The sequence below is a fragment of the Hemitrygon akajei genome, chromosome 16 (assembly GCF_048418815.1).
Source record: "Hemitrygon akajei chromosome 16, sHemAka1.3, whole genome shotgun sequence".
Lineage (NCBI taxonomy): Eukaryota > Metazoa > Chordata > Chondrichthyes > Myliobatiformes > Dasyatidae > Hemitrygon > Hemitrygon akajei.
This window is the reverse complement of record NC_133139.1, coordinates 66,591,450-66,613,348: the sequence shown is the minus strand read 5'-3', so window position 1 is coordinate 66,613,348 and position 21,899 is coordinate 66,591,450. Positions and strand designations below refer to the sequence as shown.

The 21,899-nt window shown below is 43.5% G+C and overlaps 1 protein-coding gene across 1 annotated transcript in view; it reads right to left on the bottom strand.

Moving 5' to 3' along the window:
- Positions 1-509: 509 nt before the first annotated feature.
- Positions 510-21,899, bottom strand: part of LOC140740137 (adhesion G protein-coupled receptor E3-like) — a 139,896-nt gene continuing 118,506 nt past the window's right edge. Inside the window, exons 10-18 of the mRNA XM_073069073.1 lie at positions 19,185-19,339; positions 17,702-17,872; positions 15,561-15,755; positions 13,963-14,198; positions 12,365-12,431; positions 9,788-9,879; positions 5,434-5,602; positions 3,438-3,524; positions 510-1,226 (exon numbers count right to left, since the gene is read on the bottom strand). Coding sequence (XP_072925174.1) covers positions 1,185-1,226; positions 3,438-3,524; positions 5,434-5,602; positions 9,788-9,879; positions 12,365-12,431; positions 13,963-14,198; positions 15,561-15,755; positions 17,702-17,872; positions 19,185-19,339 — 1,214 coding nt within the window. The 3' untranslated portion in view covers positions 510-1,184. The remainder of the gene's footprint in view (positions 1,227-3,437; positions 3,525-5,433; positions 5,603-9,787; positions 9,880-12,364; positions 12,432-13,962; positions 14,199-15,560; positions 15,756-17,701; positions 17,873-19,184; positions 19,340-21,899) is intronic.

Genomic DNA, 21,899 nt, shown 5'->3' with positions numbered 1-21,899 from the left:
ACACCCATTTCTCTAGTATGACAGGGGGTCATTCCTCTCACCGTGTGATAATCCATGTACAACCATCTTTCTACAGTTCAAAATCTCATTCACTTTTAATTATTACACAATGGACTCTTAATACAATAAGATTTATTTATTTAAGACACTTTTATTTTATGAATTTTGATCAATAGTACAGTGATTTTCAAGCATGAACAAATTCATAAATAAAGAGCTTTATTCCTACTAAAAATATCATATTTATTTCTCGTATAGATGGTTTGAAAAGGGATGTAGCGCTCAACACTGGCACTGAGTTTCCAATTATAAAGGCAGAAGAGGAGAGACGTGATGCTTCTCTGGTGCTGAGTTAGCCAATCACAGGAGACAATGGGAACTCAAATTGGTGTGTGTGTGTGTGTGTGTGTGTGTGTGTGTGTGTGTGTGTGTGTGTGTGTGTGTGTGTGTGTGTGTGTGTGTGTGTGCACGTGTGCGTGTGTGTGTGTGTGTGTGTGTGTGTATGTGTATTTCTGCTGCATATGTGCTTGAGGTCTGTGTGTGCATGGTTGTCTTTTATGTGAGTGTTTGTGCACATGTGCATCTGTGTATGTTTCTGCTCTACATGTGCTTTAGGTCTGTGTAGTGAGTGCCTATGTGCGAACATGAATTGTGCACATATCCAAGTTCTGTGCCAATCTACTACATGGGTTTTGTATCCGTTAGAGTCTGGTGTACATTGTGTATCTGATCTTTATGTCGAACCTCTACAGATGCAACATGTTAGGACAAGGTCAAGTTCAAATCTGGTATCTCACTGTGACTTCAGGTAAACTCTCAACAATGTTGGCACCAAAGTCATAAATCTCATAAGCAACAACAATCAAAATAACAGGATATCTGTGTAAAACTTGGAAATGTAGCAAAAATCCTGAAATTTATTTATAATCACACTCATCATAACAGCAAATATCACACATATTCTTATACAGACTCATTTTCATATGCACACACTTCTAGAATTCCAGTTGGATTCTGCCTTTTTACAAGCTCAGTACAAGCCAAATAATTCTGCTGGTGAGACCACTCACGCAAAGTAGCTTTCCATTCTTGGCAGTGGGTCTTGAATCCACAATCTTCAGAGCCAGACGCACAGCGAGAGCGAAAGAGAATGAAAGAGAGAAACTCCACTAAGAAGAATCTTGTCATTGGGTCATGAATGAGTCTGATTGTATTACTTTATAAGTCTAGATAAAACAAAATGAGATTGCTATTATTTGTCTTGCTCCAGACAAAATTGGGTTAAGACCAAATTTAAGGAGGTAAAATTCTTCTATTTACTGCCCTGGGGGTTCTGCCTGAAGAGTCAAAGCTCCTCGGGATTCATGGTCAGCAGGAGGGCTTGAATGGGAACAAGAACCACAGTGTGCTCATCACCTGTGTTGGCCCACAATGGTCTGTTGGAAAGCTGGTGCCTACTCGTGTGTGGTGGGCAGAGGATGGGGCAAGGCCAAGGTACCTTGCCGAGACCCTGCAGACACCACTCCCAGCAAGGGGAGCAAACTGACTTGTTATTCAATCATCAGATCTCATGCGACAGCAGAGGGCAGCAAAAAAGCCAAGTGGAGGCAGAAACAATCTCATTATTTGCATGGATCAGAGTTTCAGCTGTGTGGGATCACTGTCCATTGTCAGGAGCAGTAACCCCACCAATGTGGGACTTAAATAGGTGGTTCGGGGATGGGGTGTGGGTCTCGAGCTGAGATCATGAGAGGATGTTGTAGGAATCCAGCAATGTGTCGGGCCCACTATTGTCATCAAGTGATTCACAGTCATAGATTTCCTTATCAGGAGACAAATCATTATGGATCAGTCATAACATCTCCTCCTCACTGACAGTCAAGGATGTGTGCTGAGCTCATGGCTCTAATCTGTCCAAACTCCTGTGGCTAGGCCCTGCTCAAATACCATCTACTTCATTAGGAGTTCGAGGAGACTCAAGAAGGTGCATCCATCTTTAAAGACCCTCACCATCCGGGACATGTCTTCTTCTTGTTACCACCATCAGGGACGAGGATAGGAGTCTTCTATCATCAGATTTCTGAGCACACCATGAACTCTATCCAGTTGCCTTTTGCATTATTTACTTTGTAACTCTTAGTAACTTTTATGTAATGCAGAGTTCTGGGACCAGAAAACAAGTAATTTCACAACATATGTCAGTGATAATAAAACTGTGTTGCAGGGGAAAGAATTGTGAGGGCTAATAATTAATAAATAGTGATGTGTGTTGTTCTAATGTGGAAACAGGAAACCGCAGACTAAAGTAGAGACATTGAATGCAGCAGCGATGCTGCCCAAGTTTCAGGGACTTCACTAATTATGAAATAGCATGTCCTCATCATTGTGTCAGAAAATTGGATTTATTGCTATACCTGTGGTAATCATTTTATTCTGCAATTTGGAACTTGTCTGTTCCTCAATTAACTCTTCATCTAGATGTCATTCTGTTGTCAAAATGTACTTTTACAGGTAATCTCATCAACTGAGAATGTAAAAGCTGCATCAAATTCACGTTCAGCTAGATCAGCTTTGCCTGGTTTCCTGGTGTTTAAATGGTTAATTTAATATCAGCGAAAGTATGCAGAATATAGCCTGAAACTCTTACTCTTCGCAGACATCCACAAAACAAATTACACCAAGGATTGACTGACAGGAATATGAGAATCCCAATGACCCACCCTCCCCCTCGCATGCACAAGTAAATGTCCTCCCCCTCAGCTTCCTCCAACACTTGCACCAGCAAAAGCACTGGCACTGCTCCACCTCACCCCCGGCCAACATGCAAGCAATAGCATGGTGTGCATCGGTTTTCAATCGATTTGCCCATTATTTCAAATACCATCTCTGAGATCTTTCAGGTTGTTCCAAGAAACTGATTCTGAAATCTGATACTGATACAGCATGGCAACAGGCCTCGTCACGAACTAGCCTATACCAACCAGGATGCCCCATCCAAGCTTATCCCATTTCTCTAAAATTTTCCTATCCATTTTCATCCAACTACCGTTTAAAAATTGTTTTGTACCTAACTCAAGCAATTCCTCTGGCTGCTCATTCCACATGTATACTACAGTAAATGTGGCTGGTCTGGTTCAGTTAGTTAATGGTGACAGCTCCAGGATGTTGATGGAAGGGACTCAATGACATCATTGAATCTCAGGGATAAGTGGATTGATGTGCTCTTGATGGAGGTGGTGATTGTGAATTATTTCCCACTTCTCAGCCCATGCCTGATTGGAGGAATGAAGTTCCTGAAACATTCACTCTTTCTCCTTCTACAGATGTCAAAAGAGAACCATTACTGCCATCGACCCAAGACACTCAGTTTATTTCTGCCTCCACGGACACAGCCTGATCTTCTGAAGATTTCTGTCCTTCTGGATAAAGCTTCTCACCTCAGTAATGCTCATCTCCACCTCCGTGGAGATGATGTTGATGCTCTTCCGTTTACTGATCAACCATTTCCATAATTCATTAACCACCTTCAATAAAATGAGAATGATACATTAGTCACACCCAGTTTTAATGAATTTTATTTCTACACAATAAAATTGTTTGATTCTTTGTGCTAATTGTGAATTTTGCACTTTTTTCCATTTTCTGATATTTATTTTTGCAATGGTCCTCTCTAACTATTTTTGTAATGATTATATAAGTGTCATAACACAGTTATGAGTGGTGAGAGAAACCTTTACACACTATTATTTTGTAGCATGCTTTAAAGAATTTGTTAATTCCTACCTAGTAGAATAAAACTATCTTTCAATCACCCTTCAGAGTCCCAAGGCCAAGTAAGAATTACAATTTACGTAGTCACTGTATCCCATTGGCTCCTTCAGTGGATCACTCAGAGAGAAGGAAATCTCCAAGATACTTGGTCAGATAGGATTAGACTTTCCACATTGCCTCCCATGGAAGTAGTTCATGGAACTAATACTGGGACTGGAAAGTGCTTTGAGGCTTACAGGAAGCAAATTGCTCAGGTGTCATGCCAAATCACCAACATGAAAAGAAGAGGATAGATTCACATATCAAAAGTGTAAATGAATGTGCAGAGGCAACTTAGGATCCAAGTACATAACTCTCCATGCTATCATCTTCAAGGATTTCTGAAACTGCATGTCAAGGGCTCCTTGTCCCTCAAAATTCCTTCAGAACATATCATTCATTGTGTATATCCTACCCTTACTTGTTCTCATCGCTTCACACTTACCATCGTCAAATTCCATCTGACACTATTCTGCCCATTTTGCTCACTGATCAAGGTCTGGCTGTAGCATGAGACTGTGCTCTTCACTACACATCACACCACCAAATTTCTTTTATCAAAGAGGAATGAAATGATCTTTGAAAAAAACTTACAGAGGTGGAGAGCTTCTGGGTAAGGGGATGAAAGGTTATAAAGGGGGGGGGGGATGAAAATGAAGATTGGAGGTCACAATCACATCAGCCTGATCAGATTAAATGGTGAAGAAAACCTAAAGGACCATGTGGCTGACTCTTGCTTCAAATTCATGCTTCAGTAAAAGACTCTCTAACCATTCATCACTATGATGATTATATGTGGAGAGTAAGATCAGGAGGAGAAATTCATAGATTTATGGAGTCATAGAGTAATACAGTTTGGATAGAGGCCCTTCGACCCAATAAGCTCTTGCCAACCACGATGACCACCCATTAGTTCCAAATTCCTGAGTTAGACCATGAGACATTGAAGCAGAATTAGTCCATTCGGCCCATTGAGTCTGTTCCTTTCAACCCCCAACCTTCCATGTGCATATACAAATACTTATTAAATTATACTACTGTATCTGCCTCAGCCACTTTTTCTGGCAGCTTATTCCATATACTCACCATCCTCTGCTACTCAGGTCCCTTTTAAAATTTTTCCCCTCTCACCCTAAATCTATGCCCCCTAGATCTGGTCTCCCCAACTCTCTGGAAAAGACTTATCACCCATCTTTTACAGTATATGTTTCTCATATTTCCAAACATCTCTGCAAGGTTGACTCTCGTTTTCCTACGTTCCAAGGAATAGAGACCAAGTTGGTCAACCTCTCCATATAACTCAGGCCCTCTAATCCAGAAACATCTTCAAATATTGTCTGCGCTCTTTCCAATTTAACTACGACTTTCTGATAACAGAGTGACCAGAAGCATACACAGTATTCCAATTGCATCCTCACCAACAACTTATGAAACTGCAAAATAATGTTCGATCTCCAATGCTCATTGCCCTGACTAATGAAGGCCAGTGTGCCAAATGCCTTTTTCAGAACCCTGTCCACCTCTGACACTGCTTTCAAATTCATACTCCTAGGTTCCTCTGTTTCTTTACGTCCCGAGTGCCCAACCATTCACAATATGTGTCTGTAGGGAAGAAATTCTTACCCGGCGATCGGAAACGCAGTAAATAAGGAAAACGAACAGACCCTGGAGACTGTTGATGACCGTGAATAAGTGGGAGAACACTGCAGTGCTCTTATCAACTTGAAATATTCCAAAGATCCACGTGGTTCCCAAAACAAACATCCGTGCTGCAGCCTTAATGGTTAGGGTTCTGTAGAGAAGAAGGAAAAAGAAACCAGGTGAATGAAAATCACAGGAATGATGAAATTCCCTTCATGTGGGATCTTTCATACCCTCAGGGTTTTCTCAACAGCCAACAGCACATTCTTGTGTTTATTGGACACATTGCTGGGCCCCAGGCATCACTGGAAAGGATATTGCTTATTGCATCAAAACTGCCCTTGAGAAGGCGGTGGTGTGTCACTGCCTGGAAGTGCTGCTTTCCTTCTGGTGCAGGAGCTCCATGAAATGGTGGGAAAATGAGTCCCAGGATTTAGACTCAGTTACAGCAGAGGAGCAGTGATATATTTCCAATTCAGGGTTCTGTGCTACATAAGTCATGAAGTAGGTGTAGAAATTACCACTATGAATCTTCCCTGTGATTTGGTAAAATAGTGGTTGGTCTAATCTTGGTTTCCACAATACTCACCTGCTCTCTGCAAACCCATTGACTCTCCCATAGCTCAAATATTTGTCAATTTCTGTCTTTCAAATATTCAATAACTCCATATCTGCATCACTCTAGGGTACAGATTTACAATCTTTCAAGGTAAGAATTCTCTCATGATTCGATTTTCAAGTGTCACCTCCATCCGGAAACTGTTCTTTGCTCTAAATGCCCCGTCATCTGCTCAACATCTTCTCTATTCCCTTCATAATCATCTGTTTTCAAAGTGGGCCCTTTGACCATTCTAAACTACACTGAGTGAAGTTTCATTCTGCTTAAATGTCTCTCAAACATCAACCTATCCAGCCTAGGGATCAGCCTGGTAAACCTTCACCACAGTGCACACCAGTCAATTTGTGCACATAACCAAGAATGGATCCTGAGGGTGAGTGGGTAGAAGCCTTCAGAGCTGCTGAGAATCACCTCATCTGTCTATGCAATCTATCCCCAGAAGGAGTACTTCTGCCATAATGTCCAAATGCCTTCTGAAAACCCAATGGTTCCTCCTTCTCAACCTTATTTATTATTAGATTGTCGATAGGAAACATGACTTTCCCTTCATGATACAATGTTGGCTCTGCTAGGTCATGCTCAGATTATTGAAGTGCCTTCTGAGTGAGACCTTAATGCTGTGTCCCATCTTCTGTTGATATCATCAATTTTACATTGTCTGTGCACCCATTCCTAGTCATTGGGTTTGAGGGTTAAGTGGCAGCAACTATGTCAGTCCTGACACTGTTCTCACATGGCATGTACACAAGAAGATTTCCACATGCAATCTCTGGCCAATGATCTGAACTCTGGCCGACTAGCTCCCCACTTCCAATGTCACCATGCGCAGAGATCAGCACCATGGACAGAAGCCCTTCCTGGGAAACTGCTAATTGTCACCCCACTTACTCACCAGGGATCAAATGTAAAACAATATAATTCTAATATAAAAGATAAAGTCAATTTACTGTTACAAAACAACAGATATCATGGCATACACCCAGTTGTCACTTAATTAGGCACATCTGTAAACCTGTTCATTAATTCAAGTATACAGTTGAAGTCAGAAGTTTACATACGCCTTAGCTAAATACATTTAAACTCAATTTTTCACAATTCCTGACATTTGATCCTAGAAAACATTCCCTGTCTTAGGTCAATTGGGACCACTACTTTAGTCTAAGAATGTGGAATGTCAGAATAATAGTAGAGAGAATGATTCATTTCAGCTTTTATTTCTTTCATCACTTTCCCAGTGGGTCAGAAGTTTACTTACACTTTGTTAGTATTTGTTAGCATTGCCTTTGAATTGTTTAACTTGGGTCAAACATTTTGGGTAACCTTCCACAAGCTTCTCACAATAAGTTGCTGGAATTTTGTTCCATTCCTCCAGACAGAACTGGTGTAACTGAGTCAGGTTTGTAGGCCTGCTTGCTCGCACATGCTATTTCTGTTCTGCCCACAAATCTTCTATTGGATTGAGGTCAGGGCTTTGTGATGGCCACTCCAATACCTTGACTTTGTTGTCCTGAAGCAATTTTGCTACAACTTTGGAGATATGCTTGGGGTCATAGTCCATTTGGAAGACCCACTTGCGACCGAGCTTTAACTTCCTGGCTGATGTCTTGAGATGTTGCATCAATATATCCACACAATTTTCCTTCCTCACGTTTGGGATGGTGTTCTTCGGCCTGCAAGCCTTACCCATTTTAATCCAAACATAATGATGCTTATTATGGCCAAACAGTTCAATTTTTGTTTCATCAGACCAGAGAACATTTCTCCAAAAAGTCCCCATGTGCACTTACGAACTGTAGTCTGGCTTTTTTATGGTGGTTTTGGAGCAGTGGCTTCTTCCTTGCTGAGCAGCCTTTCAGGTTATGTCAATATCGGACTCGTTTTACTCTGGATATGGATACTTGTCTATCTGTTTCCTCCAGCATCTTCACAAGGTCCTTTGCTGTTGTTCTGGGATTGATTTGCACTTTTTGCCCCGAAGTACTTTCATCTCTAGGAGACAGAATGCATCTGCTTCCTGAGCGGTATGACGGCTGCGTGGTCCCATGGCGTTTATACTTGCGTACTATTATTTGTACAGATGAATGTGGTACCTTCAGGTGTTTGGAAATTGCTCCCAAGGATGAACCAGACTTGACATCATTTTCTGACCTCAATCCGATAGAAGATTTGTGGGCAGAACAGAAAAAGCATGTGTGAGCAAGCAGGCCTACAAACCTGACTCAGTTACACCAGTTCTGTCAGGAGGAATGGAACAAAATTCCAGCAAAGTAATGTGAGAAGCTCGTGGAAGGCTACCCAAAATGTTTGACCCAAGTTAAACAATTCAAAGGCAATGCTACCAAATACTAACAAAGTGTATGTAAACTTCTGAACTACTGAGAAAGTGATGAAAGAAATAAAAGCTGAAATAAATCATTCTCTCTAATATTATTCTGACATTCCAAATTCTTAAATGTACTCTAGATTTAAATGTCAGGAATTGTGAAAAACTGAGTTTAAATGTATTTGGCTAAGGTGTATGGAAACTTTTGACTTCAACTGTATAATCAGCCAATCACATTGCAGCAATTCAATGCATAAAAGCAAGCAGGCATGGTCTAGTGCTTCTGTTGTTAACCAGAATGGGGAAGAATCCTGATGTAAGTAACTTTAGCTGTAGAATAACAGTTGGTGCCAGATGGGGTGGCTTGAGTATCTCAGTAACTGCTGATATCCTGGGGTTTTCATGCACAACAGTATCTAGCATTTACAGAGAATAGTGCAAATTTTGTTTTATAAAAATCCAGTGAGTGGCAGTTCTGTGGGCATAAACACCTTGTTAATGATAGAGGTCAGAGGGGAATGAGCAGCCTGGTTGAAGCTGAAAGGAACGTAACTGTAACTCAAATAACCATGTATTATAACAGTGATGTTCAGCAAAGATTCTTCAAACACACAACACATCAAACCTTGAAGCAGATGAGCTACAGCAGCAGAATATGTTGGTGTATGTAATAGACATGCCTAATAAAGCAACCACTAGTGTTTCAGTGATAGTAAAGTTTTTCAGTGCTAACAAACCTGATTCTGATTCTGAAAGGTGAGGTATGTGCAAGGAGATCTTTGTGTTCCCTCCCTATAATTATCTAAAGAGGATACAAGTGCATATATTTACTTTGTAACATCAAGGATGCCTCAGACATTTGGGACCTAGCCACATGGGTCATGTGCTGTTGGCTCTCAGTAGGAGTGTCTCTGTGTTTTGCCAGGTCACGAACAACAACAGCTTCCATGCCAGGACTCTGCCCCGTGTCAGGGTCCCGAGAGGCTGGGCTAGTGATGGACACATAGTGGAACACAGAACAGAGAACAGGCACAGTGCAGACCCTACAGCTCATGATGTTGTGCTAAACTTTTAACCTACTCCAAGATTAAGCTAACCCTTCCCTCCCACACAGGACTTCATTCTTCTTTCATCCATGTGCCTATCTAAGAGTCCCTCAAATGCCCCTAATGTACCCCCCTCTACCACCACCCTGGTAATGTGTTCCACACTCTCACCACTCTCTGTGTGAACAACTTACCTCTGAGATTCCACCCCACCCTCCACCCAATACTCTTCCTCCAATCACAGTAAATTATGCCATCTCGTATTAGCCATTGTTGCTCTGGGAGGAAGATGCTGGCTGTCCACTCCATGCCTCATATCATCTTATATACATCCATCAAGTCACTTACTTGGTTTCCTTAAGCTTCGACACCTCCTTGTTGCGCGAGTTGAAATGGCGTCTCAGTAAGTAGAGAGTCGAAAATAAAAGGACTGTATTGACCTGGAGAGAGATAAAGAGAGAGTGCGAGAGAGGGAGAGATTGCAAGAAAGAAAGAGTATGAGAGAGAGAGAGTGCGAGAGAATGATGGAGGGAAAAAGCGAGACAAGAGTGAGAGAAATGCTGATTTTCATTAGCAAGGCATAACGGATTTCCCAAATTGCACTTTGAATTCACCCCTCCTACTTTCCATTCTCACTCACTGACACTCACACTTACTCCTCAATGATTATTGGTTTTACCCATGACACTCTCTCTTTCTTTATCTAAAATTCTCCCTGTCCCCAAAGAATTCTGGAGGAGCTCAACGGGCCAGCAGCATCTATGGAAAGGTGTTTTGGGCTGAGACATTTCAGCAGCTCTGGGGAGATTTAGACTTGTTCAGGGTAGCCCTACCTGGAAGAGACTTAGCAGTGTGGTAATCGAACGCTGGAAATCTAAGCAACACACGAAGAACGGTGCCAAAGGGTTTTGGCCCGAAACATTGACTGTACTTTTTTCCATAGATGCTGCCTGACCTGCTGAGTTCCTCCAGCATTTTGTGTGTGTTGCTTGGATTCGTAGCATCTGCAGAATTTCTCTTGTTTCTGCTTGTCCCCCATGTCTCCCCCTCAGACTCTCCACTCATACATTTTGGAAAACCAACATTCTTCCAGGGGGTGGAATTTTCCACAGAATCCAGATGCACTGGGATGACTAGGAAACCCAGGAGAGGAATTAACTGGGAATTGTTCACCCTCAACCACTATGCTGAGTCAGTGGGTTCTGTGAGCTGGGAATTCCAGGCCAGAAGGTTGGGAAGCAGCCCTCAGTTTCTCTGCTTCTTTCCTCCATCCTGCCCTGAATCAATGACCCGGTGCCCCCCAACCTGCCTACTCCTCCTCACTGCTCTTCTTAATTATGCAGTGAAACACAACCAAACCCAAGGACTAGGCCCACCCTACTCAGTGATAAATAATAGGATGATGAAGATGGTGGAAAGAGATACCATACTTCAACAACAGGAATTGCTTTTAGATCAAAATCTTTCATTATCTCCAAAGTGTGAAGTATTTGACAAACTGTCCCAACACTTGGGGTAAAGTGGTATCTAATCTGTAAATGTGCCGATGTCTCAAAGGGACGAAAGCAACCATGAAGATTCTGTTATCACTGGGCCCAGTGCACACACGACTCAGAGAGGGTCTGGGGAGGGGCAAATAATGGAGGGAACTACCCAGGATGTGCAGGCTGGGTGCATCTTTTGTGTTGGTCAGTGGCTGGAGTTGAGGATAACACAGGGTTGGAGTTGTTAGGGGCAATGGCTCAGGGTTAGGAGAGGAAGCTCAGGGTTAGGAGAAAGGGTTGTAAATTTAGTGGGCTCCATCTTAGGCACTAGCCTGCAAAGTAACCAGGACATCTTCAAGGAGAGATGTCTCAGAAAGGCCGTGTCCATTATTAAGGACCTCCAGCACCCAGACCTTGCCCTTCTCTCACTGTTACCATCAGTAGGAGGTACAGAAGCCTGAAGACGCACACTCAGTGATACAGGAACAGCTTCTTCCCCCGGCATCCGATTCCTAAATGGACATTGAACCCGTGAACACTACCTCACTTTTTTAATATATATTTGTGGTGAACTACATATACCTGTCTGGATACGCCCCCCTGCTGACTGCTCCTGTGGCTCCTCCCACTGACCGTGGCTCCTCCCACAGACCCCGGTATAAAGGCGATTGGAGGCACAGACCCTTCCTCAGTCTCCAGGATGTTGTGTGATGGTCACTTGCTGCTTGTGCTTTCTTCCAGCGAATAAAAGCCTACCTTAACCCACGTCTTGGAGCTATTGATGGTGCATCAATATTATTTCTGTTTTTGCATGATTTTTAATTAATTCAATATACGTAAACTGTAATTGATTTAATTATTTATTAGTACTATTTTATTTTTTTCTTCTTCTATCACGTATTGCATTAAACTGCTGCTGCCAAGTTAACAAATTTCACAATACATGCAGGTGATAAACCTGATTCTGATTCTGAAAGCAACAGATCAGAGGTCAAAGGCCAGCCCCTAGGTCAGAGGTGCGATTCACACACACCTGAGGGCCAGGTTCACTGATATTTCTTCAGTTATCAAATGTGCTGACCACGCTGAGTGTCAGACACATTAACATTGAGAGGACACGATGCTTCTCACAGTCCATGAGTGATTCGTGAGGGGTTGTTACACTGGACACAGCCCCACAGCAGAGGCACCACCCTTGACTGTGGTCCTTCCCCACTGAGCTTTTGCAGTGTCTGCACCGAGCTTCAGTGCATCCCCCAAGCTCGTCCTTCTCAACCCTGGACACCGAGAGACTCCAGAGCACAGTGATATCTGGTGTCTGTGAACCCTGGGCATAGAGACACACCATGTAGACACACACAGGGGCCTGAAAGTGAAGCACACAACAAGAGAGAACCCTGGTCTGAAATGGCTGGTGTGTAGAGAGAAACAGGAAGCTTACCAGAATCACAAAACAGACCGGACCCTGGAAACTCCAGTTAAACCCCGACTCGTGCTTCAACCAACAGCTGTGAAGATGGAAGAGTTTCGTCACTGGGTGGCAGTCAGTTTGTGAATTACATTGAGAACGTCAGCGGATCTACAGTGTAGGAAGCGGCAGCCAATCTCTGCACGGCAAGATCCCAAACAATAGCAGTGTGCTGATGACCAATCAATGCCATTGGTTAAGGGATTTTGGTCTGAATGTGGGGGAAAACAGGCTGTGTTCTTCTTTGATATAGTTTTGTTTGATATGTTCTGTCTGTCTGAAACTACAGACAGGACTTGGCAGTGATATCTCCTCCAATGATAGTACCAGTGACAATGTGACTCCCCCTCAGCTCTGCACTGGAACTCAACCTCCATCCAGAGTTGGGTATCTGTCATTAAACTGGGAGGGTGGGGCCACTTAGCACAGGATGGACTTGAGAAGGATAGGGAGGGGCACCACCCCGTCTCCCCCTCGCTCCACATGCAGAGACTAGGGTTAATAGTGACCAAGTCCAACAGCATCGGGCAGCTGGTGTTTCAACAGAAACCTTGTTTGCCTCTCTCATTGTGGTCAATCCCAGAAGAAGTTGAGGGAGTGATTGGCCATTAGCCTATCAGCTCTGCAATGTTCTGTGATGCTGCGATCTCAGGCAGACTCACTTCTGCAGTTCCCTAAATGGAGATCAGTGGGATATCAGGTCACTGCAAACTCTCCCCTTTGATCACAGGCTGCTGAGGTGGGTGGACACTTGTTGGATAAGGGTGTCAAGAGCTGTGGACCTAGATTAGGGAAATGTGTTCCAGTCAGGGTTCATTGGTAGACGCTTTGAAATGCAAAATGTTCTCCTCCTGTTGCCCCTATGATTTCTAAGATTCTCCTCTGGCCTATAGACAATCTCGGACTCCTCAGTGGCTCAGCAGCTGAGGTCAGTTGGGACAGGAGCTGTCAGCGTGTGAAGTCAAACCCTCCCCAGTCTCCGGGAATATCTCAGACAAGATCCATAATAACCCTCACAATTGTTTTCCTTTTTACAAGTTTCACGGCAGCTTCCTACACCTCACCATGCAATCACCACTTGGGAAATATTTAATACAGTATTGTCAAGGTTTCTGATGAAGGATATCGTGTGAATTGTATGCTTTGTTCTCAGAGCTGGTACAGGACTCAGCTCACGTCCTGTGTGAGGGCAATGGTGCAGCCAATTGCGCCGCTGCCTCCAGGACCCGGGACAATCCTGACCTCGGTTGTTGTCCAAGTGGAGTTTGCATGTTCTCTCCATCACCATGTCAGGATTTCTCCGAGAGCTCCAGTTTGATCCCACATCCCAACAGTGTGTTATTGACAGTAACTTGCTCCTTGTTGTGGGTGGGTGGAGAAAGCATCAACGGGGAGTTGATAGCAATTTATGGGAGGATAAGATGCAGGGGTAGAGGGAGATAGGGAGAGGGGCAATGGGACTGATGGGCTAAATCCACAGGAAACCAGCATGGACCAGATGGAATGAAAGGCTCTTTCTGCATCAGTCGGTTGTATCACTCTATCACATTTCCTTATCATTTAATACTCACATGGTCTCTGTTCCATAGCCTCCGGGGTTTATTGCCGCTGAGATAATGACGATCACAGCAGGAACAGCATAAGCAGAAATGTACAGGTATCTTGGTTTGATGGTATGTGTGCGAGTGTAATTGGTGACTGTCAGGTGTCTGGACATGATGAAAAGCTGCAAACTGTCCAGGAACATCCAGATGAAGACAACAAGGAAGAGGTAATGCAGACACCCGGCAATCAGGGCGCACACAACCTAAAGAAAGAGGCAACACAGTGGATAGTGAGCAGCTCGGGGCAAAAGCAGAGGGCAGTCAGAGACAGGGACGCAGGCAGGAACATGCAGAGACACACAGACGGTTACAGACAAGTGAAAGAAACAGAGAGAGATAACCACAGCTAAAGACATTCATACGGACACAGAGAAAAACATGGCATCAGAAATGGACTGACAACCTTTTCCACTCCCTCTTAACTCTTCTCTTCTCCTCACCTGCCTATTATCTCCCCCCGGTTCCCATCCTTCCCTTTCTCTCCTGCTCCACATTCCTGTCCGATCAGATTCCTTTTCCTTCAGCCCTTTAAATTTTTCACCTATCATCTCCCAGCTGCTGTATTCGTACCCCACACTCCCCACCACCCACACTCCTTCCCCTTCACCTCATCTCACCTATCACCTACCAGCTTGTATTCCTTCCCCCTCCTCTCTCTCTGATTCTGACTTCTGCCACCTTCCTTTCCAATCCTGATGAAGGGTCTCAGCCCGAAATCTCAACTGTTTATTCCCTCCATAGATGCTGCCTGACCCGCTGAGTTTCTCCAGTGTTTTGTGAGTGTAACTCACAGATACTAACACAGAGACACATAAATAAACTAGTACACCAACACATGTACACAATGGAAGAGATAATGTGCAAACATATAAAGAACATGGTGGTGATACACACCAAAGATTTATTAATGAGTAGTAATTCAGTGATACAATTAGAATAATACACAAAGGAGATGGAGGAACTCCAAGGGTCAGTAGGTATCTATGAAGGGACACGGATGTTAGACGTTTCACATTGCCTGACCTCCTCTGTTCCTCCAGCTCCTTTGTGATTTGCTCCAGGTTTCCAGTGTTTATAAACTCTTGTGAGTCCATAAACTTAGAACAACTTTGGTACTTTTTACAAAGTATCTTGTTGAAGCTCCAGATCTGCAAAGTGTGCTGATGTCACTCATTCTCCAGTGACCGGGAAACTCAGTGACACGGTTAATCCACTGCACCCCAGGGTGAATGTGAATGGGGAGGTTTGGAGTGTCCCGTGAGGTCATTGGGCAGGAGGGCAGAGGAAGGGAAAGGGCAACGTTCTGTGGTGACAGGACCATGGGGAAGGGGAGGGTCTCCAATGCTCAGAGGCTTTGGCCACCATTGCAATGAGGATCTGATTAAAGGAATGGCACGCTGGTCATGATGGGCCAATGGAAGGAGAGGACACCAGAGGAGAGTGGTGGGAGAGGAGGGGCTGAGATCCCACCACTCCCACGTTAAGTCTGGCTTTGCTGCAGAATTTGACTAACTGCACATTCAGGAGCTATATGAGAATTAGAGGTAGTAATTTGGATTTCTTACTTGCTTTTTAATCCACATTCCGATCAGAAAGATGAACTGTGCCAGGAAGAGGGTGATACTCAGGTGCTTGTGGAGACTGGTGTTAGCATTCTGGATGGATTTGCAGTTGACAAATACGGTGATGGAGGCAGCGAGGCAGAGCAGGGAGATGATGAGGCCGATGTAGGTGATCACCTCCAAGTGCCAGTCGTCAATCTGCAAGCACAAAGTGGGGAACCACGCTCAGGAATCGGCTGTGATAGAGTCTCCAGGGACAGCATTAGAGATGGTGATCGTGCGGAGAAGGTACAGACTCCTTACAGGCAGCGGTGGGAATCAAACCACAATTGGTGATCACTGGTGCTATAAAGTGATTTTGCTCATCACTACGCTACCGTGTTGCCCACATCTGATACCGTACTGTATCCCTGGCACAACTAATAAAGGCAGGAATGCTACAGTGCCACCCATAACTAATACCGTACCATAACTTTGGCACGTCTAACAAAGGTAGGAGCAATAATTGATCTGCTGGAGGAACTCAGCGGGTCGAGCAGCGTCTGTGGGAGGAGAGGAACTGTCGCTGTTTTGGTTTGAAACCCTGAATCAGAACCAGAACATCAACTCAGTCCTGATACAGGGTTCGGACCTGAAATTTTGACAATTCCTTTCCCCCTACAGATGCTGCTCGACCCGATAAGTTCCTCCAGCAGATTGTTTGTTGCTCCTCAGTCCAGCGTTGGTGGTCCCTCGAGTATCTGTAATAAGGGTAGGACTTACATCATGAATGGTGAGGACCTGGTGTGTGGAGGAACAGTGTGTACAAGTCAATGTATTCTCGAAGGTGGTAATAAAGGTCGCTAAGGCAGTAAAGAAGGCATCGGTTACTTGCCAGCATTAGTCAGGGAATAAAATATAAGTACAGTACAGACAGGAAATGGTAAATCTTTAAGCAACATTGTGTAGACCACAGCTAGAGTGCTGCTGAGTGAGCTGCTGGACTTGTTCTCTGAAACTGTGGCTACGTAATTTCCTGAGAAATGGTGACAGAGGGACTCCTCCTCTTACAAGCTTCCTGCTAACATTTGCCGGTTATCCTGACTCCCTCCGCACTGTGGGAAAGTGTCATGAAAAATATCAGTGGAGAGGGTGAAGAGGTGATTCACGAAGCCCTAGGTCACACAACCTATCCTCATAAGACATGCTTTCCAATTGCAAATCCCCTCTGAAGACTCTCTAAATCTTCCACATCATCGGAGGATGAGAGGTGTCCTGATAGAGGTGTATGAGATGATGAGAGGCATTGATCGTGTGGATAGTCAGAGGCTTTTCCCAGGGCTGAAATGGCTAACACGGGAGGACACAGCTTTAAAGTGCTTGGAAGTAGGTACAGAGGAGATGTCAGGGGTAAGTTTTTTTACGCAGAGAATGCTGAGTGCGTGGAATCGGCTGCCAGCAACAATGCTGGAGGCAGATACAATAGGGTCTTTTAAGAGGCTCCTGGATAGGTACATGGAGCTTAGTAAAATAGAGGGCTATGGGTAACCCCTGGCAATTTCTATAGTAAAGACATGTTTGGCACAGCTTTGTGGGCCGAAGGGCCTGTATTGTGCTGTAGGCTTTCTACGTTTCTAACATTCCTATAATAAGGCAAACAGAACTGAACTCAGTGCTCTGACAGCGATCTAACCACATCTGACTAAGGAAGGCCACCACACCATATGCCTTCTGAACCATCCTTTTGACTTGCATGGATCAGTGTTTTGTTTTCCTTGCAGCAGAGGGTGCTGATGGAGCACAGAATGAATAGATACTGGGAAAATTTAACAGAAGAGTCGAAATGCAGTCGCAGAGGTTGAGCGGGTGGGGTAAGGAATTTGAAGGGATTTGTGGAAGGATTGTTTTCACCCATTGGGACACGCTGCCTTGAGGGGGTGGCAGAGGCAGGTGCATCACCACATTTCAGCGACATCTAGACGAGGATTTGTATCACCAGTATATAGAAAGCTACCGAACAAATTTTAATGTAGGTGACCCTCGATGATCAGCATGGAGAATGTGGGCTGAAGGTTCTGTATCTGCGTTTGTGTCTCTTTCACTCTGACTCTCTTCATTCACCCTTTTCATCTGACTACAGATTTTTCTGTTGAACGATTTCTTACCTCAGTCTGAACTGGAGCCATTAAAACAGCAAAGCTTGTCAGATGGTTACACTGGCAGATTACATGGGTCTGATTGGAATGGATCCGTTCACAACCATCAGATAACCAGACACTTCTCTCTTTGGTATTATTCCAATAGACACATTCTGGCTCTTCACCATCTTCCTTTTCCTGTTTCCAGATAGGAACATATTCTTTTAACCATTATTGAAAATATTCTCATTTCATTTTCATTTTTAGAATCTTTTTATTGATATATAATCTTCAACAGCTATAAAATGATACAAAACTTCAACAGATTAATATGTATACAATTAATAAAGCTGAAGAAAAAAAACTGATCTTAAAATATAAAAATGGAAAAAAATAGAAGGAAAAAGAAGGAAAAAAAAAGAACCCCATCTAACTGGGGAAAAAACCCCACTAACTACAAAAAAAAAACACCCATTAAGAATCAGCCCCCCAGAGCAATACATTTAACTATCATCTAAATATATTTAAAAAAGTCATCAACTGCCATTTCATATTTAATTTATAAAAAAAATAAAATTGGAAGGATAACATATAACTTAATTCAAATTAAATGAATATATTTGGCAAAAGAACCCCATCTTCTCTCAAAATCAAATTGAGAACCAAAAATTCTACTTCTAATTTTTTCCAAACTAAGACATAACATCTCTTGAGAAAACCATTCAATTGATGTAGGGGAAGAAATATATTTCCATTTTAATAAGATCACCCTTCTTTCCAGTAGTGCAACAAATTCTAATTACAACTTAAATCTTCACAGCCACGGGACAGGAGAGACTGGTTAGAAACAGAGCGAAGCTCCATCTACATTGTCCCATCAAACTTGTGAAGTGCAGGGCAATAAAATTAGAAAAGATTACCTTTATTTGCCACATGAATATCAAACCTTTGAAACATACAGTGAAATGCATCATTTGTGTCAATGACCAACACAGTCTTTGATGAACCCATGTGGTCACGAAAAGAAAGTAGAAGCTCCTCACAGACACTGGCAGGAATTGAACCCCTGTCTTATTGCTGGCACTGTAAAGTGTTATGTCAACCACTCTGCTACTGTGCAGACTCGATGGCTGAATGGGTAATTACAATGCAGTAATGGGTATTTTCCTTTCAATGAAGTGGTGGTTGTACTTTGTAACCAGTTACTCAATGACCTGAGAAATGACAGCAAGGGACTCCTCCTTTGATGTGTCTCACCACCAGTCTCTAAACATTCCCCCATCTCTCTCAGATGAGGGATCTCCACTTCCTCTATCAGGCCCCATTGTACTGTCCCTGAGTAATGGTGACTGGAACGGTCACCATAAACTGACCTGAAATGGCCCAAACCCAGTTTCCATGGAAATGTTATACCTAAACCCAGGATCTGCGCCTGTTCAGCCTCCCATTTTGCATTTTTAGCAGGAAGCTCATTTTTAATTGGGGAACATCACAGATCGTATCTACAAACCTGGTTGAGTTTCAGAGTCAAATTGAACTTTTCCTTCCGATTAGAGCTGATGGCCTTGTTGCTGATGGTGGCGGCTATCACCTTGGAGTTTAATGAGACTTTGTTCTGAGATGGACGGCCGCCTTTAATCTCTTGGTTCAGCAGGGATTCCAAGTCTTTGAATACAATTAAGGAAAAGGCCTGAAACACTGTGGAGATAATAGATCAGCCTTTGGTGAATGTGGCGAGACATCACTGAAACACTCCAGCAACTGGATATAAAGGCAGGTCAACACAAAACACGTCCATTGCAGTAACACTTTGTAAGCCTTTTGAGTATTAAAATAGGCTCTTGATGGGGAGGGACAAGGAGATCATCACGTAGGCTGCTTTATCGTGGATGGTGTTAAGTTAATTTGTGTTGGTTAAGCTATACTCTTCCAGGTAAATGGGAGTCTATCACATTCCTGACCTGTGTCTTATGGATTGTTCAAAATCTGGAGATCCACAGAAAATGGTGCCTTTCTGTGAAAGGAGATAAGACCTTAAGACCAAGGATCAGAATTAGGCCATTCAGCCCATCGGGTTTGCTCCACCATTCCATTATGGCTGATTTATTATCCCTCTCAACCCCATTCTCCTTTCTCCCCTTAAACTTTGATGCCTTGCTAACCAGAATCAGAATCAGATTTAATCAGGCTTATGTTGTGAAATTTGTTTCTTAGGGCATTAGTGCATTGCAATGCATAATAATAATAATAATAAACCTTTAAATTACAATTAGAATACATAAAGAAAATTATATTAAATAAGTAGTGTGAAAAGATAGCGTAAAGTAAAATGGTAGTGTTCGTGGTTTCATTGTCCATTGAGGAATCTAATGGCGGAGAGGCTCCTGAGAGGCTGAGAGTGTGTCTTCAGGTACCTGTTTCTGCATCGTTGATGGTAGCAATAGGAAGACAACATGTCCTGGGTGATGGGTTTCCTTGATGACAGATGCTGCCTGTTTGAACATCGCCTTTTGAATGAGTCCCTGATGGAGCTGGCTGAGTTTTCAACACTCTGTAGCTTTTTCTAATCCTGCACAGTGACTGCTCCATTCCGGACAGTGATGCAAACGGTTAGAATGCTCTCCACAGTACATCTGTAGAAATTTGCGTGCGTCTTTGGTGACATACCAATCCTCCTCAAACTCTGAATCACACATAGCCGCTGTCATGCCTTCTTTGTAATTGCATCAACATGGGTCCAGGACAAACCTTCAAAGTTGTTGACTCCCAGGAACTTGAAACTGTTTACCTTTCCACTGCTGACCCCTCGATGAGGATGTGTGTTTCCTCGTCTTCCCCTTCCTAAAATCCACAATCAGTTCCCTGGTCTTACTGAAGTTGAGTGTAGGGTTTCTGTTGTGACACCACTCAACCAGCTGATCTATCTCACTCCTTTACACTTCCTCAACTTCATCTGAAATTCTGTCAATAATAGTTGTGTTGTCAGCAAATTTAAAGATGGAATTTGAGCTGTGCCTAGCCACACAGTCATGGGTGTAGAGAGAGTAGAGCAGTGGGTAAGCACGCATCCCTGAGGTGCACCAGTCTTGATTATCAGCAAGGAGGAGGTTATTTCCAATCTGCACTGACTGTGGTTTCCCGATGATGAAGTCAAGGATCCAGTTGCAGAGAGAGATACAGAAGCCCAGGTTTTGGAATCTGTTGATTAGAACTGAGGATATGATTGTGTTGAACGCTGAGCTGGAATCAATAAACAGCAGCCTGACGTAAGTGTTGCTATTATGCAGGTGATCCAAGGACAAGTGGAGTGCCAGTGAGATTGCATCCAATTGTAGCGATAGGCACAGTTTATTCTATTTTATTTAGAGACACAGCATTTAACAGGCCCTTCTGGCCCCTTGAGCTGTGTCACCCAGCAACCCACTGATTTAACCTTAGCCTAATCATGGGACAATAAACTATGAACCGGTCTGACTTTGAATGGCGGGAGGAAATCGGAACACCCAGTGGAAAGACATGCGCACACAGGAAGGAATGTACAAACTTGCTTCCGAAGGCCACTGGAATTGAACTCCGAATGCGGCTGCCCGGCTGTGAGAGATTGAAGATGTTCTTGAACACTCCCGCCAGTTGGTTGGCACAGATTTTATTTCCCTACCAGGGATTTATTCTCTCTTTCAAAGCCCGCATAAAAGGCACTGAGCTCATCTGGGAGAGAAGCATCACAGCCATTCATGACGTAAGGTTTCTCTTTGGAGAAAGTAATGGCTTGTAAATCCTGTCAGAGCTGACATGCATTTGATTCCATCTCTAACTTCAATTGGCATGTGTTTTTCTCTCTTAAAACTATCCTTCAGTAGGTCATACCTGGACCTCTTGTGTAGTTCTGGATCACTGGTCTAGAGTACCACATATCCAGCTCTCAGCAGTCTACAAATCTCCTGGTTTATCCATGGTTTTTGGTTTGGTAACATCCAGTATGTTCCTGAAGGCACACCCTCATGATTCCCACCTGAGTTGCATGCAAAGAGTTGCCACTTATCAGCACCATCAGTAACCTATCAAGCCCCATTTTAAATATCCCCAATCACTTGGCCTCCACAGCCTCTGACTAAAGAAATACCTGCACACCTCTATTCCCAAGGGATGTCCTTGTATGCAGAGGCTGTGCTCTCTGGTGCAAGACTCTCCCTGGCCTTTCAATATTCGATATGTTTCAGTGAGA